This window comes from Anarrhichthys ocellatus, unplaced genomic scaffold, assembly GCF_004355925.1.
Source record: "Anarrhichthys ocellatus isolate YVR2014 unplaced genomic scaffold, GSC_Weel_1.0 scaffold3, whole genome shotgun sequence".
Lineage (NCBI taxonomy): Eukaryota > Metazoa > Chordata > Actinopteri > Perciformes > Anarhichadidae > Anarrhichthys > Anarrhichthys ocellatus.
The window spans coordinates 15,871,772-15,897,470 of record NW_022280033.1 but is presented as its reverse complement, the minus strand read 5'-3'; the positions used below and the strand labels follow the sequence as shown (position 1 = coordinate 15,897,470).

General features: G+C 45.4%; 2 protein-coding genes across 5 annotated transcripts in view; one reads left to right on the top strand and one right to left on the bottom strand.

Annotated features, from left to right (window-relative positions):
• Positions 1–135: 135 nt before the first annotated feature.
• cdh23 (cadherin-related 23) overlaps positions 136–25,699 on the bottom strand; it is a 148,243-nt gene continuing 122,679 nt past the window's right edge. For 3 of the 4 annotated variants that reach the window (XM_031878740.1, XM_031878758.1, XM_031878768.1), the window contains 32 exons: positions 14,476–14,697; positions 14,250–14,369; positions 13,538–13,718; positions 13,313–13,446; positions 12,723–12,932; positions 12,215–12,322; positions 11,491–11,593; positions 11,020–11,145; positions 10,729–10,932; positions 10,171–10,629; positions 9,915–10,031; positions 9,601–9,825; positions 9,315–9,484; positions 8,858–8,995; positions 8,500–8,619; positions 7,805–7,982; positions 7,503–7,714; positions 6,755–6,949; positions 6,554–6,667; positions 6,302–6,431; positions 5,737–6,000; positions 5,494–5,655; positions 4,633–4,889; positions 4,430–4,527; positions 4,201–4,321; positions 4,038–4,117; positions 3,842–3,882; positions 3,630–3,690; positions 3,135–3,264; positions 2,757–2,876; positions 2,362–2,472; positions 136–1,973 (listed from right to left, as the gene is read on the bottom strand). In XM_031878740.1, coding sequence (XP_031734600.1) covers positions 1,632–1,973; positions 2,362–2,472; positions 2,757–2,876; positions 3,135–3,264; positions 3,630–3,690; positions 3,842–3,882; positions 4,038–4,117; positions 4,201–4,321; positions 4,430–4,527; positions 4,633–4,889; positions 5,494–5,655; positions 5,737–6,000; positions 6,302–6,431; positions 6,554–6,667; positions 6,755–6,949; positions 7,503–7,714; positions 7,805–7,982; positions 8,500–8,619; positions 8,858–8,995; positions 9,315–9,484; positions 9,601–9,825; positions 9,915–10,031; positions 10,171–10,629; positions 10,729–10,932; positions 11,020–11,145; positions 11,491–11,593; positions 12,215–12,322; positions 12,723–12,932; positions 13,313–13,446; positions 13,538–13,718; positions 14,250–14,369; positions 14,476–14,697 — 5,253 coding nt within the window. In that variant the 3' untranslated portion in view covers positions 136–1,631. The remainder of the gene's footprint in view (positions 1,974–2,361; positions 2,473–2,756; positions 2,877–3,134; positions 3,265–3,629; positions 3,691–3,841; positions 3,883–4,037; positions 4,118–4,200; positions 4,322–4,429; positions 4,528–4,632; positions 4,890–5,493; positions 5,656–5,736; positions 6,001–6,301; positions 6,432–6,553; positions 6,668–6,754; positions 6,950–7,502; positions 7,715–7,804; positions 7,983–8,499; positions 8,620–8,857; positions 8,996–9,314; positions 9,485–9,600; positions 9,826–9,914; positions 10,032–10,170; positions 10,630–10,728; positions 10,933–11,019; positions 11,146–11,490; positions 11,594–12,214; positions 12,323–12,722; positions 12,933–13,312; positions 13,447–13,537; positions 13,719–14,249; positions 14,370–14,475; positions 14,698–25,699) is intronic. The other variant, XM_031878749.1, reaches the window with a different exon arrangement.
• Positions 16,034–25,368, top strand: vsir (V-set immunoregulatory receptor). Its single transcript, XM_031878871.1, has 7 exons — positions 16,034–16,328; positions 21,598–22,011; positions 22,168–22,218; positions 22,310–22,420; positions 22,669–22,696; positions 23,352–23,527; positions 25,301–25,368. The coding sequence occupies exons 1-7, from the start codon at positions 16,241–16,243 to the stop codon at positions 25,336–25,338; spliced, it is 906 nt and encodes a 301-aa protein (XP_031734731.1). The 5' UTR covers positions 16,034–16,240; the 3' UTR covers positions 25,339–25,368.

Genomic DNA, 25,699 nt, shown 5'->3' with positions numbered 1-25,699 from the left:
CTGTTCCTGTGAGGATAACGGGAGTCATCTTTGAAATGTGAGGACAGGTTTCCAGACTTTTCTTTGTGTATTTTAATAATATTCTGCTGCATCAGGTGCCTTGTTCTCCAATCATCCCACTGAAAGAGGTCAAAGGCCGTTGCATATTTCTTTTATTATCACGGATCACCCAACATTTCCCAACACAGATCTCAGGAATGGTGACAATAATGACAAAGAAATAAAAACGTACAAAATGGGAATATAAAAAATAAATAAATAAATCTTAAAAACACACCACACATCAGTAACGGCATCAGTTTTCATATAAAGGAAAACAGAACAACATGTCACCATAGCACAATATACACATCCACAAGGATTCCCTACCTATTTTGGTAAGTCAGCATTTTCCTTTAAAAATATTTTAATTCCATCAGCTTTTCTATAAAATAAAAAAATAAAGCAAAGAGCTAATTTTGAGCATGACTTTTTTTTAGTCCCTCGGGTGGCAGTGTAAAGTCTGGGCACAATGCCATCTTCATGTTTATAAAAATTGGATAATTCATATTTTTTAAATTCTAATCTTTAAGTCCTTGCCTTTAACTGCCTTTTATATTTAATTTCTCATAAACGATTGAAAGGTTTTTTTTTTTTGATGACTTCGTGTGGCTCCAGTCTCGTACAATGTTTTGATTCTTCTTCCACCATCATCGTCATTGGTGAAGCGTCTCCGTGTACATGACTGACTCAGTCCACGCTACAGATGAAGAGCTGGACCAGGCTCTGAATGTTCACTGCTGTCCAGCAGACTGGAGCGGTTTGTCTTCTTGCCATGGATCCAAATAAAGACTTATCAAACTACTTAAACAATTGCAGAATGGCCAAGGCCCCTCTTGATTTTGGTGTCAGGTGAAACTCCGCTCTGTGAGCATTATTTGAAGTGCTCTTGTCTGCATTAAATGTCCATCTGTAATTTCCCAACAATAAAATGTATCTAATATCTAAAAAAGAAAAGTCGTACTGTCCCATCCTCACTCCTCAAACACTGATGGCATTGTCTTGCAAAAAGAAATCAATATCAGAGCACGATAACAGTAATTGGGTCATTTTCTCAATGTCCCATCGATGGCCATCCACTGGTCTGAGTGTTTCAAGCTTCATTTCTTTTGAGTGTGTGTATTTGTGTGAGTGTATGCAGTCCAGGTGTGACTGCAAAAGGGTTCCTGATAATGAGGCACCTTTTGACGATCATAAGGTCAGGGTTCAACAAGCTTCTCCCACAGGGAGGCTTAGTCTCTCTTCTCCACTTAGCTCTTTAGATGAAAGTCGATGACCCCGGTTGGTTTTGTCTCGCTGAAGAAAAGTGTCCTGCTTATGATTTTCCATTTCCTAAGGGCATTTGAATGAACCTTTGATTGAAGCACCTAACGTGGGACCACCTTCAACATGAGACCAAACTCAAACCAACCCGATGGTGAGTAAGTCCTCTTGCAGGCTGTGTCACTGATGGACTGAGGTTGGCTGATGAAGTACCCTAGACTACACACACTCCTCCTCCAGTCCTCCCCAACCACGTCAGGGCAGCGGTGTGGAGGCACAAGGACACACACGAGTCATGGCTGCGCTCAGACCAGCGAGGCCTCGGCTAGTCATAACTCCGTGATCTCCAGTGGACTCCCCGACAGGGTGTCCCCGTCCTTGTGGCGGTGCATCGGGGTGGACTTGGCCGACTCGGTGCGGGCGTTGCGCTCGGAATAGAGCCCCCCGTCAGCGTTCAGGGCCTCCAGAGAACGCGCCAGGGCCCGCTGGTCGTCCTCTGGCAGGCTGTTGAGGTCAGAGGTCAGGAGGGTACCTGTGCTGCCGTGGACCACGTGCACACCTTCGGGACCCTTCAACTCCACAGGGAGCTTGTGCTTGAAGCGCATTGTGCCGCGACCTCCGCCCATGCCCAGTTGCTCGTCCTCATCATCGTCCAGGTCACTCTGGATCAGCTGTCGAGGGGAGGACAAGAGAGGAGAGCGAGAGTTTAAACCTACTGATTGCAAAAGCATCAGGTTGACAACAATAAGCAGCTTTGTAAGAGAAATGTTTGAGGAAGAGCTGGCAAAAGGTAGACCAGTGGACGGAAACGGAGAGAAATCAGTAGATCACTTGCATTAACAATTTGGAAAAGTAGTGAAACAATAGAACAGCGGAGAAGAATAAATTGAATTCCAGTCCTGGGTTACTCTATTGGACCCAAAGTCTGGTTCAAGGTAGCAAAGACAGCAGAAGTAGTGAGTAGGTGCCAAGTCAGAGCAGCAAGCGTCAGAATGGGAAATCACAGGAATGCAAGACCACTCTCCGGCGGTGTTAGACCACCAGTTTTTCCTAGCCCACCTCAGTGACTGACGACTGATCTCCCTGACTGGTGGACACTGTGACGAGTCGTGCTGCAAAGAGCGTTTTCAGCCTCAGGTAGTCGTCCAGGACCACATTGAGCAGGGAACCCTGACAGGATGGCAGTTAGGATCAAACACAGTCTGTAACACCATCCTCCTTACACACCCTCACTGTCACAGAAATCAGAAATGAGAATCCACAGCAGGACCATCTTTGAGTCCTTGGCGTCTCTCTCTTTGTTTTCTTCTCAGGACGTACTGGAGGAGGTCTTAGGGGCTGTCCCTCAATGATTTTTGGGAAGGATGGAAGGACCGGCGCAAAAGAGGCTTTTGGATTTGGACGTCTTCATGTGAGTGTGTCTGCCTGGATAATCTGACATACAGGTGTCTTACCTTGATAGGCCCTTCCCTCATAATCTGGCCCAGTTTAGCAATGTTGTCGTACTCCTGAATGGCTGCCCTCAAGTAACGATCATCCTCAGGCTTCGCTTGAGGCTCTCGACCAAATGTGCCCTGTGGGGATGACACACACACACACACACACACACACACACACACACACACACACGCTTACTTAAAAATATTGAGCTGTGAAATGCGGTTAACTGACGACAATGACTTGGTAAAAGACACAAACTTGTGTAATGTTGAGAATTATGACTTTACTCTCTACCTTCTCAGCATTAAAGAATGGAGCAAAATAAAATCTATTTAGCTCCTCAGGGATTTGTTGGAAAATATGAATGAGCTCAGATAGATACTGGTACTGACATGAGTGCGTGCAGGGCTGTTCCACAGGTCAGTTATCTCACTGAGGTTCTCAGGCAGGTCGTCCTCGTGGTCAGCCTGAGCAGCCAGCTCCAGGTTGCGACAGAATGGGTCCAGCCACACCGGATTAGCCCTGCAGAGGGCAAACAGCATTACACACATCATGTACGACATGCAACGGAAGTATGACAAGCTACAAAAAAAAATCACTCAACTTAAAGGGGTAGTGTGACATTTTGGGAAACATGCTTATTCGCTTTCTTGCCGAGAAGATCAGTACCACTCTCATGTCTGTATGCTGAATATGGCTTAGCATAAATAATGTGAACAGTTAACCTGGCTAAAGAAAAGCGTGTCCTTGATCTTTATAACTAACTCACTACTACTGAAAAAATACAGTGGGACATTTTTGATAAAAACTATAGTTTGCATAATAACAACACAAAGTGGTATTCGGTGTGAATTCCTTTTAAGCAATTCCAGAATCTTTTATCTCACCCCTCAAAAGAGTACTTGTTAGTGTTGGGCATGTCCAGGATATCCATTAGACCCGGGTTCCCTGGATGGTAGAGGACAGATCATTTAAAAAAAAACAACTAAACTAAACCGACATGTTGAACTCCACATTTACAGGCGTTAACAGCCATAAAAGCCACATCCTGAAGTTAACAGGTGGCGGGACCGTCCCCCTCAACGAAGCTGCTTCTCACCTGCTGATCCTGCAACAATGGCTTTCAGCTTCCTCTGGTGTCTGCAACACAGGAAGAGGCACGTGTCATGAGAAGGTAAACATGTTGATGTCGCTGCTCAGACTGACAGCATAGAAACAGGATCCATGACTGACTCTGTCTACTCAAACATTCAAAATAAATCCAAGTCAATGCAAAATTGCTGAAGGGTTCTTACACTCTGTGATAATGCCAGTTCATTGTGACAAACAGAATTCCTGCCAAGCACAGCAGCACAGCCAGGATGATGATGACTAGCTGTGAGAGGGGAAAAGAACGTTAAAGGCACCAAGAGACAAAACATCTGCAACGGCCTGTGGGTGTCTGGAGGCCTCGCAGACCTGTAGTGTGGTGATGTCGTTGGGCAGTTTGTCACTGACAGCAGGCTGAACGTCCACGACGGTGTGTTTCCTGAACAGGTTCCTCAGCTGCTCCTTGTTCTCATCTATCATCTGAATTACCCTGCAAAGCACAAAACACCAGGACCCAGGTAAACTCCTACAGTATGTGTAGAACAGTGCCACCATGCAGCATTGGAGTGAAAGATTCATTTAATTCAGGAAGGTATACCTGGCAACATCTAGGATGGTGTTGCTCTGATTGTTGACGACGTGAATGAGCATGTCTGTCTGATCATAACTGACCCTGCCATTCTTGTCCACATGGAACTGCACAAAAGACGAGTGAGACAAAGATTTAGAATGTTTACACACGCACCACAAATTTAAAAGTCACATAACAATAGACCATTTCCATTAAAGAAAATGCCTCACCTGTATATCATCCAAGTTGACAATGGCTCCAGTAATGTTGGACAGCAGGTTGACGAAATCTTCCTGGTTTTCGCGGACCAAATCAGGGATCTCATTGAAGACTATCTTGACCCTCTGGTCATCCCGGAGAATGTAGATGTTCACGTTGGTGGTTGTACTGTGTCCGGCGAAATCACACGCCAAAATCTCGAGCTGGAAGTAGCCCGGACTGTAGGCGGTGAAGAGGTCATATGTTCGGATGACACCATCTGTCAAACCTGTGGAGATAATGGGATAGAATGTCCTTCTGAAATAAGAAATTAACTATAAACATATGGGACCCGCACTGGTATAAGGAACCTTCCCTGTCCGGGAGATTTTGAACAGTATGCACGAGAAGATGAGAAGAACTGTCTGCAGGAAGCAAATACACGACTACAGGAAGTGTGAGACTCAGGTCATTTTGACTGCCCTAGTCCAACAAGATGCATTCAATTCTGATTCAAACGCAGTTCATGATATTGATCATAAAAAAATAAAATAAGTCTGGTGATATTCCATATTTTCTTATTGTCAATCACTCACAAAGCAACGATTACTTCATCCTACCAACAAGTATTCCCTGATATAAACTTATTCCTCCAGAAAGTATTGAGACAGTATTGTTGGTTTTCGGCCTTTCATGGGATTTGGTGCCTTGTGTGTATTTCATGTCCCCGAAATACAACTTGTGCCAGATCATTTTCAGTCCTTGTTGTTACATTAAACTCAATGCACGTAATTAGCGGGTAGATCTTGGCAATATCTTGAACTAAACAGGCAATGTCTAAGGTGTGTATCAATGTTTAAAGCCGCCTGAATATTGTTCATGAGGAAGCTCACCGATGATGAAGATGCTGCCAACGTCCTCACTGCCATTGCTCTGTGACTGGAAATAGCGGATTGTAACAATATGGTATTGAACCAAGCTGTTGTTGCCGATGTCATTATCTATGGCCACGACCTTGATCAGGTCCGAGCCCACTTTGGCATTTGCTGCAACTCCTGAAAGCAGAGAGGGAAGGTGTTGGTCCTTTTACATAGACCAGCATGCACATTCAGTGCGTGTACCAGACTGCAGACTACCTGCAGTGTACTCCGCCTTAATGAAGCGTGGTTTCTGGTCATTGATGTCTTCCAGGTCAATGCGGACTTCCAGCAGGCTGGGGTCACTGGCAGGGTCCAGGGCTTTGGCCCGGGCTGCCCTCTGACCCCTGGGAGGAGTCCAGCTCCTGTTGCTGGAAGCCTTGATGATGATTGAGTAGACGGGGATCTCCTCACGGTCCAGGTCCTTAAGCAACTTCAGCTCTCCATCTAGACTCAAGCCAAAGTTTCCATCACTGTTTCCTCCTGCAGGAAGAGATGGAAAGCACTTGTGTTCAGTCACCTAACGCCCTGAAGGAATCGGCTTGAAACAGAAAAGAAAGACGGATGGATCCATGCAAATGTCCTCATTATTCCTGGGCTTTTGAAGTAAGAGGACTTTCATCTGAACACACAATGGATACAAGAAAAACTCTGTATCCGCTACTGTAGCTTGACCTGTATCAAGGTTAACATAAAGAATTTCACTCATGGGGGAAATCTACAGTTTTAACATGGACATTAAAATCAAACTTATTGCTGCAGTGTCTGTAGGACACCTCATCACCTGCAATAAAGTAGTAGACGATGGCATTGGAGCCCTCGTCTGCGTCCATCGCTCTGGTTGTGTTCCCCACCACAGTACCTGGAGGGGAGTGCTCAGGCACTGCCAGCCTCTGGTAAGGCAAGCTGCCACGCTGAGGTGCACACACACAAACAGACCAAAGGGAAAAACCTTTGACAAACCGTCAAATAGCAGCTCCTTGTACAGATGCACATGTGCAGACATTAGGGCGTACTCAGAGAGCTTCATACTCACCGGCGGTTTAAGGAAGACGGGTTCATTGTCATCAATGTCCAACAGCGCCACCTGCAGAGGCTGTGTGGTCTCGTAAGGCACTGGCTGACCCATGTCGCGGGCCACAACGATAAGCTGAGAGAGTCGTTTGCACTCAGTTAGAAACATACACACCAAGAAACACACAAGTGCATTAACTGCGCACACACACAGTTGACTCACGCTGTGGAGGGCCTGTTTTTCCCGGTCCAGTTTCACAGTAGTTATGATGACTCCGGACATGGCGTCGATGTGGAAGTTTTCCCAGTCTCTGTTACCTGCTCCGGTCTGCAGGAAGCCATAGCGGACCTCTCCATTCACCCCCTCGTCAGAGTCCGTCGCATGCACCTCATACACCGGCAGGCCTGGGGGCTGCTCCTGCATGGAGGGCAAACACTGTCAGTATATGCTTGTGTGAACCTCTCAACTTGTATCTTAAAGGTCACCAACTTTGTCTGTCCATTTGGTTCTGAAATAAACAGCAGTGGAACTGGAACACAAGAGCTTTGTTGATTTTTTTTGATACATTTCTTTATTACAACATCTAATCTAATATGCCAGTACGCCCCCGGTGCTGACTTTATGGAGCTGAGTGAGTATCGGCCAGATGTGACGAATCCACATTAAATACATCGTCGTTTTCATTATGAAATGTACCGTTTCTGGTAAAAGTTTCATTTAATTAATCGCAGTGAGCCACCGACTCATTTCCTCAGCGCCACAGCACTCCTTGCTGTCAAAATGTTTTGCAATGAGTCACACATAGTGAGGCAGATGTGCAGATTGTGAATGTTAGTAAATGAGAGCAACAATATCTGATCAGTACTCCGTATCTACAGTTTAGGCATCCGGAGAGAACATTTGACCTAGATATCAGACTTCTTCAGAAGAAGACAACAGTACATGCAGTGGGACGCTTGAATACAGATACCTCTGAGATATGAATGATGGTTCCATTGGCAGGCCTGACAAACAACGGTCTGTTGTCATTGACGTCTATGACCGTAATGATCAGGTCTGCAGTGCTCCACAGGGGAGGACGCCCCTGGTCTGTAGCCACCACAGTCAGGTTGAAATGTTCAGAGGACTGAAGCAGGCGGCGAGAGCGCACCAGCCCTGTGTTTGGATCCAGGGAGAACGCATCTAACAAGACCAGGAATAGATATGAACAATTATACTTTCATTCAGAATATTTAGTGAGGTGACCTGAGGCTTTTATTAGTATATTCAGACCTGAATGGAGTCCCAGCAGGCTGTAGAGTACCGCTCCATTTTCTCCTTCATCCAGGTCATTAGCCCTCACTGTGATCACAGACGTTCCACTGGGCTCATTCTCAAACACGCTGGTGTTGAACACTCGCTCCGTAAAGCGTGGCCGATAATCGTTGACATCAAGGACGGTCACCAGGACCTGACAAGCACCGACAGGCAGATGTTAACAATATTCCTGCTACAAGGTTTAATTCAAGGTCACGTAGAGCCCGACTCGTACATCGGCACGTTTCAGCTCCTCACATTTTATTAACGTATTTTGTACAATATATATATATATATATATTTATGTTTGAGGTCATTTATAAACACTGTCATACTTGACACTGACAACTTTATATTTTCCCAAACACAAGCAAATAACCAAATTAAAGGATTACTAAAATAAAAATCAGCTGATTTTTAAAACTCAAGTATCGGCCTTAAGAACGCAGTGTTGTTGAGCCCTAATCACTTCCTAATTAAGGATTTGCTCGAATAAATGAATCAGCAAAATATACTTGATTATAGTACTCTAGCAACACAACTTACAGATGACTTAAGTTTAAACTATGTGCCACGTTCTACGTGTCATATCCCTGCTTCTCATTCAGTAAAAGTGTTAATAAAGATGGTATTTGGTGTTTATACGTGTCGTTCCAGCCGGTGATCTCTACCTGGATCGAGTTCTCTCGTCTGTTGTTGGAGCTGCCGCCAGGGTTGTCACGGGCAACAGCGGTTAAAGTGTAGTGATCCTTTGTCTCCCTGTCCAGAGGAGAAAGGATGTAGACCTCTCCCTGACACGGGGGAGAGGGAATGATTAGGAAGGAAGTACAGGCTGACTGGGAGCGGTGGTTGAATCAAGACATCCATTTATGACAGAAATGGAGGTCAAATAGGAAGACTGTCTTCATCTTTAGCACGCTTTGTTTAAAACCTTTGTTTCCAAGCAGGATGACGTTCAATGTTGACACCCTGATAGGGAGTAGGGCGTAGTTGTGTTGGCTGATGTGCTTAGTGTACAGGTTAACTCACAGTGGATGGTCTGATGCCAAACTTGCCCTCCCCGTCTACCAGGCTGTATTCAATGACGGCAAAGAGGCCAGAGTCGCCATCTGTAGCCTTGACACGAACTATGATGGTGCCCAGGTCCACGTTCTCGAACACAGGCTCCTACAAACACGGGTAAAGACACATACAGCGGATATCGAGTTTGGAGTTGTGCTGTTTAAATACCAAGATATGATTCAACTCACAATATGACAATATTTTACATTAAAAAAACGAAACGAAATATGAAAATTAACTCGCAAAAGTGAGTGAATGCCACACAAACAATGGGCATGGTCAAAATTAAAATAACTACATATACATTATATCTGAAGTTACAAAAGTAGCCACTCAAAAATACTGAAATGATCAATCCTTTGTTTAACAGCATTCTTCATTTCTGCTTTGGTGGGTGCAATGTGTTTCTTATTCTGTTCAGTACCTGATATGAGGGTTGGAGGAAGAAAGGGTTGTTGTCATTCACGTCCACTATCCGCAGATAAACTGGCAGCTCAGCTATCCTGGGAGGAGTGCCATGGTCCTGCGCCCGAATCGTGAAATTCAGCCACTGCACCTGCTCGAAATCCACCGTCTGGTTGGCTACAATCTTACCTGGGACATTTGTCACACATGATGGTTACAGTTAGGATTCATCTGGCCTATAATAATATTCTAAATTTGCATGATTTGCCTACTGCAGCTTGCTGAGGTGGTGCAGGTGGTCTTACCAGTAGAAGGGTCCTCCAGTCTAACGTATCCCCCTCGGGGCAGGTGGAGCAGCTGGTAGATGACCTGGCCGTTGGGACCTTTATCGGGGTCTACAGCTGATACTGATAGCAGCGTTGTGCCCGGCTGAGCACCTTCTAAAATCTTCTCTGTGAAGTTGGACACTCCGAAGGGCCGGAAACGAGGGGCATTGTCATTTACATCCAACACGTTTATGGTTAGTCTCGCTGTAGAGGAGGAGTCATAATGATAAGGGAGTGATGATAACTTACTGAATGTATAAAACTGAAGATGAGTTTCATGGAAACGGACTCACCATTGGGAACACTTCCTGACTTGTCAATAACTTCACTGGCGTTGTCATGGACAGACACGATGATCTCAAATGTAGCTACCAGCTCTCTGTTGAGCGGGTTGCGTACAAACACTGCACCTGAAAATTCACCAAAACACATTTGATTATTTTCCCAAATGTTAGACCCAGTATTTTCAGTATAATGGCTAATTATCATCATCCGTCAAAATTAAGCTTTGTCGATCAAGAACCTGAATTTGGTTGCACCATGTCTCACCAGTGTGTAGATCAATGCCAAAGGACTCCTGCAGCCCATCCACTGGTTTGTTCCCATCATCCTTTGCCTCCACTGAGATGATGTAATACTCCAGCCGGGGATGCAGATCCGGGTCCTCAGCGGTCAGCGTGGTCACCACCATACCCGGTGGGGTGGACTCATTGACGTTTATCATGGTTACTGGCTCTATAAAACGGGGTCGGGAGTCGTTGACGTCATCCAGAATGACTGTCAGGGTGGCTGTGCCCGACATGGGGGGTGTGCCACGATCAGTTGCCATGACGACCAGGCGGTAGGACCCACGCTCTTCTCTATCGAGGGTGGTGTTGCCCACTAGGACCGCGCCAGAGAGCGGGTCCACCACGAAGCGGTCCTGAGCGCCACTTTCCAGCCGATACATCAGCCAGCCATTAGAGCCAGAATCGGCGTCAGTGGCGGACAGCTGAGTCACCACCACACCTGGAAGTGACAAAGGACACACACACACGCACATTTGTATTCTTGTGACCAGTCCATTGCCCAAGGGTTAGGGTAACCCCCACAAGCCAATCTACACACCAGAGGGGCTGTTCTCAGGGAGTCGAACGCTGAAGCTGGAAGGACTGAAGACAGGAGGGTTGTCATTCTGGTCCAGGATGGTAACCGTGAGAGGGACACTGCTGTTTAAACCGCCTATGTCCTCCCCAACCAGGAACAGCTCTACCCGAGGCTCCTGAAACGCCTCGCGGTCCAACTTCGCCCCCTGACGCACACGTATCACACCTAGAGGGAGGTGCAGAGACTTTAACAATTGCACTGCACTTTTTAGATTTCTCTGTCTGTCTACTTGCTGAGGAGTTATAATGTTACCAGAGTTGGCATCCACAGTAAAGAGGTCCACCCTGGCTCCCAGCAGGCGGTACTTCGCCACAGCATTGGGTCCGATGTCCTTATCCTTAGCCAGAACTGGCCCATTTAACACTGTTACAGTACTACCTAAAAGGACAAAGAAGAAGTAAAATGATCACAGTCAGGTTAGAATGTTTACACTACACCAGCAAGCCTGTTTCACTTGGTGATCGCACGTTTCTTTGATAATAGCCAAGAGATGGTAAAACGTTGAACAAATTAATTGTGATTATAAAGTTGTCAGTCCTTCTATCTGACCTCTAACTTTCAAAGATGTGTCTACAAGCATCACTGAATATAAGCCGTATGTCAACAAAGTCAGGAAGTGGGTGAGACAGTGTTACAGACAGTGTTTTGGTACAATGCCCTGTGCTGCAGATTTCCCCCACTCGAGGGAAAACAGAGAGATAAACACACCAGCGTGAGTGCTACCTGCTTCAGAGTTCTCTGTGATCTCTGCCCTGTAGCTGGTCCTGGTGAATATCGGCCTGTTGTCATTCTCATCCAGAATGGTGATCACGAAGATGTCTGAATCCTGGTGGTGTGGGACAGACGGGGGAGAAATAAACAATTACAAAGAGCAGAGGATTATGTGATAAAGACAAGAATAAGAGAGGAGGAGAGAAAAATATGTTAATCAGCCCTCAAAGAGGGAAATTGATAAAAAGCACTCCGATGTTTTAGTGTAGTCAGAATAGAAAGGTGTTGCAGTTGTTGTACTGTGCAACCACCAACAGGCTGCTGGTGGTTGCAGATGTTATTTTGCAGCTCCGGGTTAGAACAGTTTCTCACCTCCGCCACAGAGGCAACGTTTAAAGCAGGCCACATTGTTTTTTATAACAATGGACACCTTGCAACTGCAGATTGGGTGGTTCTCATGTTCTTAAGTTATTAGTGTGCAAGAGATTCTCTTTGGTCTAAGGTCTTTGAATCCAAATCCTTTCATTTCATTGCCATTTGCGGCTGCCACCGAGCACCTAAAAGTTCAGGATTGCCTGTTTTTATGAATTCCTCCAAAGCCGACTTTAAAAGACACAAGGTTTTGCGTCAGTGGCGGTGGTCTGTGGTGGTTTCAGTGGTCTCTTTGTGAAAATGCCAATGTGGGAACGTGTGTGAATGCTTGCAGTATGTGTGTGCAGAGGCGAGGTGGGATTACCCTGCGAGCGATGCGGGGGTTCTCGGGGTTGTCTTTGACGGTGATGGTCAGTGTGTACTCAGCCACTCGCTCTCTGTCCAGTGGTCTGTTCACCTGCACCACACCTGTCTGACAGACACAGAGAGGAAGAGGGTGTTCAGAGATTCACTCTTGATACAACAGTATGTTATATTACACCGTTGTGCTACCACAGTATATGTCTTTTCACCTGTCCTTCTCTAAAGGACGTGTATTTGTATGCTCTGTAAACATATCTGTAGCAGGGCTGTACAAGCCTTAAGTGCAGACTGCAGATGAAACATCTGGACCAAGTCTTACTTGACGTGATTAAATCTGGGAGCAGTTAGTCACAAGATTCCCACTTCTTCCCCCATGCTTCCCTTTTTTCAACCACCTGCTCCACTGTCACCACATCAGTCAGAGTCAGATTTTTCAACTTAAAGAGTGACTGAAATTCAGTGTTTTGTTGCCCGAAAAGATTCCTGCCTGTTATTATCTGTTATCTCACCGTGTCGTTGATGTAGAAGGCTCCATCCTGGTTGCCAGCGGTGATGTTGTAAGTTAGCAACGCGTTCCGTCCGCTGTCTGCATCTCGCGCTTGGACCCGGGCCACAGAGGTGTGTATGGTGGCGCCTTCACTCACGTTTGTGTTGTACGGCAGGTCCAGGAGGACTGGGTCGTTGTCGTTGATGTCTCGGACATTGACCCCCACCACCACCTGAAGGAAACACGCCAGGACAAAGACAAAACCTCAAACTCATGCCTGTTCACAGTCACTCATATTTAGATTGTCTGTCTACAAATGATGTCGAGAAGATACTGTGCCACACAACTCCTCCTAGACCCATCACAAAGGTTCACTAAGCAGCTGTTATAACATGAAACATGTTTTTGTGTGTTAATCTGTCCCAAACATTTACTGGAGATTTTAAATTTCACAGCATTTATAGACCAAATGTGCTTTTTCAGATGTAATGTGTGTTTAACTGTTGATCTTACAGCACAGAAGGGAAGCTTGCAAGATCATAATTGTTCAAGAGGATATGGTGAGAGTATGTGGCTGCCAGCAGTGTGTGTGTTTATGTAATAAAGGCCCACCGAGCTGTTGCGAGACGGGGTGCCCAGGTCTCGGGCTGTGACAGTGATGTTATAGAAGGCTGTTGTTTCTCTGTCCAGCTCTACGTCCTTCCTCACCCGCAGCTCGCCCTCCACTGGAGAAACCATGAACTCATCTGACAGAGAGACAGAGACAAAAGGCTCAGAGACCCACAGTGAGGATTTAATAGCAGATCACTCTCTTCTACAGAAGAATCCGGTACTAACTCTGGGGATCTCCACCGGTGATGCTGTACTCCACTTTGCCGTTGAGGCCAGAGTCTACATCACTGGCTCTGAGAGTCCAGACCCGGGGTCCTGGCTGGCCCTCAGTCACCTCGAAGGGTCCCTCAAAGGCTCTGGGAAAAGTGGGTGTCACATCGTTCACATCTAGGACATTTACCAGCACCTAAAGGAAGGAGGGAGGGAGAGGGACTTTCAACATCCGTTTTGAGATAGGTGATTGTGACATGTACACTGTGAATGGCAGAAATAGGATCAAAAGCAACTTTTGGGTCCTTGTGTCTTGATATTCTGATGCAAATCTTCATGTGTAAGGATGGATTTGGGTGTTTTTAATCATCAAGTTTCTGCATTTCATCTTTATTTACAGACCTGGAGAGAGTCGTTCATGCTTTTATCTGCTTGAGACTCTACTACTGCAATGCACTTCATTCTGGTATCAGCAAGCGAAACATTCGAAGAAACCAAAAACCAAGTTGATATCTTCGTATTGTTCGTCGTGGCCAATAGTCCAATGGTCAAAATTATTTACAAATATGTAAAATAGATAAAAACAGCAAATCTTCACATTGGAGGATCAAAATTGAGAATTGATTTTCTTTTGATCGACTACTTAATTTATCAATAATTGTTTCAGCTCTAAAATGTGTAATTTCAGTCATCAGAATAAAAGAGTGGGTCTCATTTGCATAATTACTGTTGTGCTGGATGTCAAGCGAAGAGCAGGCTTTGGACACTGGTCCGTGGCCGTGACGACCAGTGCGTAGTGTCCTTTGCTGATCTCGTAGTCCAGCTCCTTCACGGCTGTAATTCTCCCCTAAATACACACACACACACACACACATACGCATCACACACAGCAGGTTAATGCATGGATGTTTCTGCAGAGGTAACACGACAGCATAACATTCACCATGTCTTACCGTGATGCTGTTTATATGGAAGGTCTGGATCAGGTTTCCTTGAGCGATGGCATATCGCAAGGTGCCGTTCAGACCCTCATCTGGGTCGATCGCCGTTACTGTGGCGATGGTGGCGCCCACTGTGTCTGGTCCCTCGCTCAGCACCGTGACGTACTCCTCCTCAGGAAACTCTGGGGCGTTATCGTTCTCATCCACAATGTGGACATAGATGGTGGTTGAGGTCTGCGTGACAAACGGAGGGAAACTTTTTACAGCTGTGTCAGCTATTTGTGGCTTACTGTACTAAACTCTGCTGACAGTACGGGTTCCTTTTTGTCGTGGGAGATGTGTATTAGACACTAAGACGTGTGATTCATTCATCGTCATGGTTTGGTATTTTGAGAGGCCTCAGGATCGGCGTGCCTTATGTGAGGAGGCTCTGTGTGTCTCGAAGTTAAGATAACATGGAAACCTTGTAGCGGTCTGGACCCAGGGTTACACATTGTTTTGTGTCCTCTCTGATGACGTGCGATAGATACACAGTGCAAGGCTGGGTGAATCTTGTGGCACTTGAGGTTTTTGGTATGTCTCGCATGCAGTGCCAAAAAACTTGTCTGATCAGGTCTGTGCTGTAATAAACATATATTCAAGTGAAGACAACTGGTCCAAGTTATTCTTTTATTCCTCCAAGTGAAGATTGACTCCTGCACTTGTATACACTGTTCACTAGAGAGGATACATACAGGTATTAAGGTCTTCAGTTGTGATTTTGCGTCTGTGACATGTGATCAGGCTTCATTTAACATGGGAGACTGGGATGAGACAGTGGGACCATATTGTGTTACAGACAGAAGAAGAAAATATCTTGTTAGAACAAAAAAGAAATCTTAAGAGTAAGTGACGCGGAGAGAAGCTGCTGCAAGGAAGCCAAAAGTTCTGCTTCCCTGATGTGCAATCTGCTCACTTTAGATGTGAAAAAAAAAGTAAAAGCTAAAATGTAAGTGAAATGGAAGAAAGACAGCAGTGTATCCTAAAAGAAGCCACCTCATCAAACCAAGGAAAGATTCTGATACATAAGTGAAAGGATCACTGTTTGGAAGGAGTGTTGAGTCAGTTCCTGCTCCACCAGTCTGACCTCCTGCTCCCCCTCCCAGTGCTGCTAAAAGATGGAGTGAACTCCTCAGGCTGTGGCGGTTAAAGAGCCCGGAGGAATTTCACAATATTGTGATTTCTGCATGAGCTGTAAGCTATGTGTGTGTGTGTGTGTGTGTTAGAGAGCAAAAGATACCAAATTAGAACTAGACTATCACAGCAACTTTAATAAATGTAAAATATACTATATATATATATATATATATATATACTGTATATATTTATTCACTATCCAAGCCCAACAGTACATTTTTGTAATATGATTTTGGTGATTAATAATGATGATTATCTGCTATACTCATGGGTGTGGGCAGAGAGAGAGAGATAGAGAGAGAGAGAGAGAGAGATAGAGAGAGAGAGAGAGAGAGAGAGAGAGAGACTGACAGCAGGGGGAGGAGTGTGTTGTATCACGTTGCTTTTGCGCTCCACAGTGAACTAGAGTAGACTACAGAGGGGTTAAGTCAACTTGGAGACGAAGGACTGTCAACCAGCCGCCTGTGTTCTGTTGTTTAGTAGAGTGGAGTTTTGCATGCAGAGGAAAAGTTGAACAAAGGCTTCCAGCAGAGTTAGTTGATGATAGCTTGAGTCAAACACTGCTCTGCTACTCTTTTTTTTGCTCAACGTCCAGACAACCATGGAGCGAGGATTACCCTGTCGGACATCACTCTGGGGAAAGAAGTCCCTGTTTTGGTTGTGCTCCGTTTTGTTTTACGTCGCTGGAGGTAAGCACGAGGACAGATCTCTACAGATCTGTTGAACCGGCTCTCTGACTGTCCCCGCTCTGCGTGTGAGGACTTGTTAATTAACAACTCCCTCTGAGTGACAATTGACTGAATTCAATGATGGGGAACGATACTTGTTTTCAGCACGCAACGAAAAGTCAATCGAAACACACGGGGGTAGAAACCATAGCTAAAGTAACATTAATAGGTTTGGACGGATAGAAATACAACGGGCGGTAAAGTCATCAATTGCCTTCCAATAGGAACGCGATGCGTCTGAGAGGCTCGTGGTGCGTTACTCCAAATTTAAAACTTTTAGTCTCTTTGTTATGCTTAATAGAATTTTGAACAAATGCACAAATGTCCCTTTTTTTTAGTGACATTAACATTTCTGGAGCGTGACCACAGCCCACAGCTTTCCAGTCTTCATTTGCTGCTGCTGTTGTTTTGAGGCAGAACATCTGGTGTGAAGCGGCGTTAAAGCCGCACCCATGGGATGTAGCGGGGTGTAAATGCACTTTATAGTGCTGCTCTTATAGCCTTTAAAAAAACAGCCGCAAATTGGACGGTTGCCGTGGACGTTTTTAGACTGACGAGTCTTAAAATGGCCAGAAATGTAAACGACCAGGCATACATCAAATTACACTCGGGGAACTTTCCTAAAGCTGCGTGCGCATGTGCAGGACGATTCTGGTGACTGATACATTCAATAATTCATAAAGAAAAAATCTATTTGCATGTTATCGAGGGAGCTGTAATCAAATGCAGGACTTTTTAGGCAACTGGCGCAGGAGGAGACGGGAGAAGCAGCTGTTGCCTCCGGGGCGCAGGGTGCTTCACTTCAAACGCCCCGGAAACCTTGCAGAGCTTATTAGTTTTGGGCTTTAGGATTTGGTCTGTTTAGATAAGCTCACGCGACAAGTACGTCAATGATGTTTACTGAACTTTTAGGCTGACCCATCCTGGACCAAAATCTTTATTTGTAACTCAAAACATGTTTCGGATTTAAATGTTTGTTGCCAAGTTTTTTTTGCGTTTTGAAATAGTTATGCAGGCCTTTACTCAGAGGCTCCTAAAAGCTTAATAGGCCGGTCTGACTTTAGGACTGCTCCCTTCAGCCCTGTTGTGTCTTTTTTGTTTGGAAGTTTCCTTCCTCTGAGCCGATGATGAAAACAGCCTTTTGTGCCGCTGCCAATAATGTGTTTCTCCTCCACAAAACTCCACTTGAGATAAACAGAGCGGTAATCAGGGGCTCAGTCCTTTCCTCCCAGTCTAGATAAGCATTTAGCTGCTCATGGAGGACAATGGCACAGTCAAAAATGGTCAATAAACTCCACAGGATGTGGGTGCTCCCTCTTTCACTGTCTTGGCTACTTTCTCCTCCTGCTGTGACATGTCTTGTGTCGCTCATTGATCCTCTGTCCTAAATGAATACATCATCATTAGGGTGTAGTGATAAGAAAAAAAGAGCTTCCTGGGTCAATGTCATAGACGAGAACAGGCCCGGCAGTCAGTAAGTGTGTTGATGTGCAGCAGTTGTGCGGGCACATACCGCATGAGTAATTAGATGGAGGAAGGGGAGCTCCCGTGTTCTTCTAAGACTTTCCGTGGTATCACCTTCTTAATTGTCTGACACACATGTGTAGCTGAAACCTTGGTGTCTGATGTTTGATATGCAGCAAGTATGACGAGTAAAGACTCCCCCAAACACCAGTGGCCTTCACTTCTTCTTATAAGGATGAGTCTCCCACTGATTCTCTGAACAGCATTGACCTTCGCTGATAGAGCCTTGACTCTGCTTCTCGTCACTGCAGCAATAAACAGCAACCAATGTGTAAAGATCTGAACTATTAATAGAAACAGCTTAACAATATCAAGTATGAAAAGCATGAAATTACCCTAGAAGAGGGAGGATGCAGGCAAACTAGTTGATAATAATGAACTCGCTTTGTTTAAATTAAGTAATTATTTAAAATTTAAATTTCAGCTGCATTGTTGCTGTGGCTAAATGAAAAAACGATGTTGCAGTCGTGTTTATGAAGCTGTCCTTACACCAGCATTTAGTTACGTGGCTAAATGCATGAAGTACATTTAGAGGAAGAGGAAGGTCGAGATTGGGACAGAGTGTGCCGTTTACTTGAAAAACACTTATACAAACAAGTTTATGGCCGATTGGCTCACAAGGTAAAGTACACAGCGAATGACTGTAATCAAATGTCATGGATCCCTGAGCATGGTGACCTTCTTCACTGACCCTGAACCACATCCCTTTTGGACTAGGTAGGGTCTGAACTGCCACATTTTAACACTTCCTGTTGCTGAAAAGATGCTTCATGCATGCCAGAAGCTTCAACTGAAACTCTCGCACTTTCTTAGTTTGTGTGTGTGTGTGTGTGTGAGTGTGTGTGTGTGTGTGTGTGTGAGTGTGTGTGTGTGTGGAGGAACTAATCTGGGATCCTCCTGCTGGTTTCATTAACACCCTTTAATGGGCTGGATAATCATTACCATTACAGTAGGTGTGAAAGAGGGTGGAGTCTGAAGTGTGTGTGTGTGTGTGTGTCTGTGTGTGTGTGTGTGGTGTAGCAGCACTTGTACAAACACAGGTAGAGAACTCGCAAGTGAAAGGAAACCAGATTTTCCAGTAGGGTATGTTCAATATTTGAACCGCTTCAATACAAAAGAAGAAGCATTAGATATACTCTTGCAGAAAAGTGGTTGAACTGGTTGAATTTATGGTAATTTAAGGAGATATGAAGGCATGTTTAATTAATTCACACAGGCGCGGCTGCATGTCCGAATGTAAGAAAGCTGTCAGAGGCAACATGTCCTAAACAGGTGGCATTCAGGCTTAAAACAAAGGAGGGCCTGTTTCTGGGCCCTGAGGGGCTATCAGGATCCTGAGAACAGAGATCACAGAAGGAAACTTAGATCCATAATGGAGCCAAAACACAGATGTCTGGTGTAAAGTGAAAGAAGTCCCGTCTGTTCCAGACACGGGGCAGAGCTTGCTGTCAGTTTTTACCTGGTTGCAGCCACATCAAGGCGGCTCAGATAGTGCCGACACTGTGGTAACCCCACCCAATTGATACAGAATATGCCAGAAATCCATCTCCCACTAGTGTAAATAAGGCGAGAGAAACCAGGGAAGAGTTCAGGGAGGAAGGCAGGGCGGGTGTGAAACAGGAGAGGAGAAGGGCTTCCCCTCCTATTGTCCCACCTCGCAGGCCGGAACAGCCGTGGGGGGCAACAGTTTCACTTTAATCACCCTCCCTGGTCTTCCTATTGCTACCGAGTTCAGTCACACACAGGAACGTGGCACGTACCCTGCACTCTGTGACACACACACACACAGGATGCACACATGCTGAATATACAAACATGCGCAGGTAATCAAATGGCAGCTACTGTATTTCCCATCCAGCAGAGTGTAAACCAACTACTTAAATGCCGATATTGACGTGAACACTAAAACAAATTATTTGCTTCCTCATTTGATGCAAAACTCTCGCATGTTGCATCTGCTGCCTTCCGAGGAAAATAGTGGTAGTGGAAGAAACATAATAAGTTCATTGTTGAATACCAGTGACTCAAACAAAACTGCTGCTCCGCTGCTCTCTACGGGTTTAAACTCTCAGTCCAAGCTGTGATGTAACAGCATGTGTGTTGACTCTGACAGCAGATGGAATACACCTGCAGTGACATCATAACTGATTGGGGTATGGGTGGAGGTGCAACCTGTTTGAAATGATCGGCCCATAAAGAGCCATACAGCAGCAGCTGTGGCCCTTCACATTTAGCTTTAAGGAGTGAGGGGCTAGAGAGGAGGAGGAGGAGTTTCGCGTGTTTGCATGGCAAGACGACTCAGGAAGGAAGTCCTCTTCTCAAACCCTGGCGCCCACCAGTCATCCTCCAAACACACAGATTTTACTGCAAATTCTCCGATCCATGGCGCAACTATAATATACACACCCAAACATAATACACTCACTAACACGTGGCCTTCCTGTCTTCTTCACAGCGCTAAGCATTCTTGGATGCTAAACTACAAACTGTTACAGACAACGGATGGGAGTAATCTATTTAGGCAGACAAAGCCAGAGTCGTCCTGTTGTTCTACATGCTGGATATGTGGAAAGCCATTCATTATGCGTGTTGACGCTGCACTGTGGGTAGTTTATGATGCGTCTGCCTTGTTTTTTGTTTGGTTGTAGGAATTAGAGAGTGGCTTCAGAACGCTTAGCCTGAGAATATCTCTGTTTTGTTGTGTTATGGCAATGAGATAATCATTCAGTCCACACATTAACGACTCCATGTATTGGTGTATTCCACCGATGTACCAGTGAGAACAGGATGTGGTTTACTGTGCGAGTATGTAATATGTAAAGATACATCCCACAGCTGTCTTTTTCGGTTTTTAGAATGGCCATTTCACTGCAATCACTGGGTAATGATACCACATCGCAATAGTCAGAGTATGTTGCAGAAATTGATCAGAGCAAAACAACGGTCTGATTTCTACACTTTCCCTAATTTGATGTCACATGAGATGCTGTGTACGTTGTACATTGCATCGCTCTCCGAGAGGAACAGGCAATTTAACTCCCACAGGAGGTTAGGATAATTTTACTTTAACCAGCACTGTCTTCAACCACAGTACGACTATATGCAGAACAGGAAACAAACTGTGCTGACCCCAAAACGCACAAAAACCAAGAACGCATATAGTGTGCAGAAATAGGCCATGGGAAATCGTTTGACTTTAGCTTTAAATCCATGTTGAGACTGGTAGTTGCTATGATTTGGTTTTACACTCTGGTTATTTACAAAACATATCCAAGCACCTAAGGAACATCATGACGTACATGCATCAGCATTAATGTATCTATATTTCTATTAAAATATTCTTGTTCTGGTTATATGTAATGTTTCATGCAGCTTCTGAATATGAATCTATTGGATTTTGTACCCTCTGAAAAACTAGATGCCACTGCCATCAAAGTAAACATGTGACTTGTTTTATTTTTACTAAGTACACTCGCCTCTTTCCTCTGGCTTTTCTTCGTCATCTTCAGGGATTTGTGTTCCCTGGGTTGAGCTTCTCAAACACTTCCTGTCATTTCTACTGCATACAAATCCCACCTCCTCTGCTAGGATTGGCAGGCTTTCACACAAAACTTCATCATCTCTAACCTGAAGCCTTTGGTTGGTAAAAGTTGATAACCATTATATTTGTTACCTACTTTCTACCATACTTGTCTATTCTCTCTAGGAAAAGGTGACATGTCCCACGCCCACTCCACTCTGAGTGTTTCGGCCCCCCACCTGCACTACACCTGTCCCGAGGGTGCAACCGTCAAACTGGTGTGTGACCAGAGAGGGGCCGCCTTGCACCCCACCGATGTCTTGAGGCGCGGCTGGCTTTTCACGCCCCACAGTGATCGGCACTGCACGGGACGGACGGGCCCGCGCCATACTACCATTGGTCATTCACATGGCAACCACAGCTTAACGCCAGGGTTGCAATTTGGAGCTACAGAGCACAACTTCTGGGTGGTTCTGCAGAACGTGATCCACTCTGACCAGGGTCGCTACTGCTGCATGCTCCTAGACTTCCAGCTGGAACAGAAACACAACGCCCTCGTGCAGAAACCCCACAGCCACGTTATTCTCCATGTTACACCACGTAAGGACATCAAATGTGTGGGTGTGAATGTGTATTGGGTTGTGTATCTCTTCCTGGGGCCCTGATCGTATGTTGCAATTAACAGGCAGAAACCCAAACCAATGTTACATTGTGATATACTGCTTGTGAGAAACAGTGTCTTTGTTCTCTTGCCAGGGAGGAATGGCTCTCAAGACTGCACTGTCTGGGATCCAACACCAGCTGGAGGTACGTCACCTTATTCAAGCCTTCAAAGCCAATGTATGACTAGCCAGTTACTCCGTGTATTTACCTCACAGTCTCTCTGTTGCTTCCCCAGGCTCCGTGCCAGTGGCCCTGGCCATAGCAGCCTGCATCTTGGCCCTGCTTTCTCTGCCTCTGATTCTGATGCTTGTGTACAAACAGAGGCAGACCGCCCGGTCGAGCAGACGTACGTAATACTGAAACGCACAAACAAGCAAGCTCGCACTCCTTCATTTCCACGTCCATGCTACATAATCGTCTCACAGTGGGTTCCCCGTAGTGTTTTGTGTGACACATATTTCCTGTCTATGAGGAGGATTAACTGTATTTCACACAGTAGGAAGCGCATTCACACTGTAGTGCGTAGATCTGTAGTGTTCCGCTCTGTTTCAGTATACTCACAATGGCCCATTTCCCGCTTCCTCTCTCTCCCAGGTGCACAAGAGCTGGTGAGGATGGACAGGTACGTTTTCCCACAGTCTGTCAGGCAGCTGGCTTCATGGGCCGGCTTCAAAACACAGCTGCTCTTTAGAATAATAACACTGTACACATGGATATTCCACTAGGAAGTGGCCACAACATTTCTTACACAATAGATAGTTTCAGCCACAAAACCTGACGAGACCAAAGCGTGTTACAATTCTGCGGATAATTCCTTTAAACTTTTGTTCACTAAAGATCTACAAATAGCTTCAAAACATCAATGAATCATTTGGGTGCATCGTCTTAATTACTGTACAACAAAAAGGACTTCAGCCAAGAGCATTGGCAGTCTTAACACTGTACGTTATGTTGTGTGCCACTGGAATGTATTTTGTGGGAAATGTAATTACTTTACAGCACAAAGCGAAACCGATTTATGGCTCACAACAGGGAGACTTAATTAATTCACGTGTATGTACACAACTTACTGCAAGTTGTGTACATACAGTACATAGTGTTATAAGTGCAGTTAAGTATTGAAGCCCTGATTACTGCTAGAATATAAATGCGACACATACAAAGATTGTAAACGTCTTGAGCAACAGGTGAATGTTGAAACAGTTTATTGGGTCATTTCGGCAATGTCTTACTCATCGGTATGCTTCCCTTTCTTGTGTGTGCGTGCGTGTTTTCAGTGAGGCTCAATGCCACGAGAACCCTGTGTTTCTTGGGGGATCGCCGCAGATTAAGACCCGTACCGTGTCTCAGATCATGACCAGGCAATCATCGGAGACAGGACGCCACCTGTTGTCTGAGCCAGGAACCCCCCTTTCTCCTCCTGCACACGGGGACGTATTCTTTCCAATAGAAGGTAGGACACACACACACACACACACACACACTAAATCACTCAGCACAGGATGGGACACACAATTATCAAACCCATTCTCCATTTTGTTCAGCTTTTGCCCTTTAGCGTGGCTAAAACTCTCCTGACCAGCGCCATAACACAAAGAAAGCAGAGTATGAGCAATCTCAGGGGAGTTCATTAACACGACTTAGTGAGTGTGCTCATTGGTAGGTCATGCCTTACCAACTACATTCTGAATGCATACACATGACTTCCTTGACATTCTCGTTTGTTACCCGAAACAAAGCACTCGAGCAGTGGCACGAAACTGTATTGCACAAGGACATAGCTCTGGAAATACCGATTTCAAAATGTACAGGCAGTATGGTAAAACACTCTGATGAAATCAAAGAACAACTGTGGCTGTGTGCACGTTTCTGCTGAAACATCCTGTGTGCGGTCATGTGTTGGCGGAAAGATGCTGACATTCTTGTGCAAAATTGCACGCTCAGTCTCAGAACAGCTGGGTTGAGTCTTATGTGATTGAAAGATATTCTGTGTGGTGAGTTTACATTCTCTCCCAAACACGAGTAAAACCACCTCCTTATGCTGTCACCCTCTGAATTCTTCTCTCGCCTCCCTCGCAAAGTCATTTTCCACCCATCAGCACTCTCATTGAACACTAATGGCCCCCCTTCAGCCGTTCTCTCCGACTCGACTTGAAATAATACTGAAACATTAGTTACGGTGAAGGGGTTCAATCCTGAGTGTTTTTCTACCGATTCCCGGGGCACCTGTGCAGACATTCCAGGCATGCTGAGGTGGATTGCCCCGTTTCCTGCCAGCACGGGCCTGTGGCGGTACGGGGGGAATGGTCAGAACTGAACCGACCTACTGAAAAACCCAAACCATCACATATGTTGTTCCGATGACCTATAACCACACTACAACAGTTTAGTGTGCAAACAAGGAAAAGTCTCAGAAACAGTTACTGGAGCTCATTGACATTATACCGCATGTAAGACCTGACGAGCATAAACAGAAGGTACAACTGAGCCACCCACACTCAGCGAGTCCTATGAGATGCTGCTGTTTTGCCCAAATTGAATTCTGGTAATGAGTAATGCCACTAGTGGGAAAACCTCTGTTAATGATAATTGACAGATGGAAGATGCATCTCAGATTACAGCCATGTTCCTCCTCTAGAGAGCACGCCACGAAATATTGATAAAACCATCTAGAACCCAAGAAAACCCCCCCGATATTTTGTACACCTGTCACAGTGGATTTTCCTGTCAGAGCTCATTTCCTACAGTAGTCTACGAACGTTATACCGAATACCAAGCCCGGTTTCTTGTCTGAGGTTTCGTGTTACATGGATGAAAGCCACACTTCAGCTTCCTTGTTCATCTTTTTCGGGCCGCTGACCTTTCGCTGAGAGGAATTTATCTAGAAGCAGTTCCCTCTTATCGTCAACATGTTGCAACTCGGGCTTTAAGGACTTTTTGTTCTGCTTTTCAATGGGTTTCCAGCAAAACACATATTATTCTGAGAAATCTACCAGTCTCTCTGTGCGCTCGTTCTAATCTATGGAGTGGGAGGTATGGAAAAAGAAACGCAGTCACGTCTTCCGTCTGCCTTTTTGGGCAGGAAGTGACATTTTTTAAACTCTTTCATATCTAAATTTCAGTGCCAGCACACAGACATGAAATGTGCAGTTGTGCGGGTTGATACATGTAGATTACCTGCCATCTTTTCTGTGCTCTCACTGACCTGCACTGTTCTCTATTCCAGACACCATCCTGGAGTCTCCAGACTTCATGCAGGTTTAAAGGGGGTTGGAACCTCGTTCGTTGCTCTAACTGCTGACCTGGAAATAGTCCTGCAACTCCTTTCCTCTTCTTTCTGCCTCCAGAGTGATGTTGCCCTTATCAGCTGTCTCACAATAACCTGTGCTGGATTGTCGTCTGTACATTGTCTGGACCGCAGGAGGGAACGGGCTGCCTTTTTTTATTCAAAGACTTTTTCCACCTGTAACAACAGCTGGAGGCCAAAAGCGGACTTTAGCTTGTGTGTACTTGTGTTGTGGCGGGGTTAGTGTGTGGTGTTCCATCTACACGCTGACAATGACTCGTGGACCAACAGGTGCCCGCTGCTTGAGACAAATCCAAAGTGTTGGGGGGGGGGGGGGGG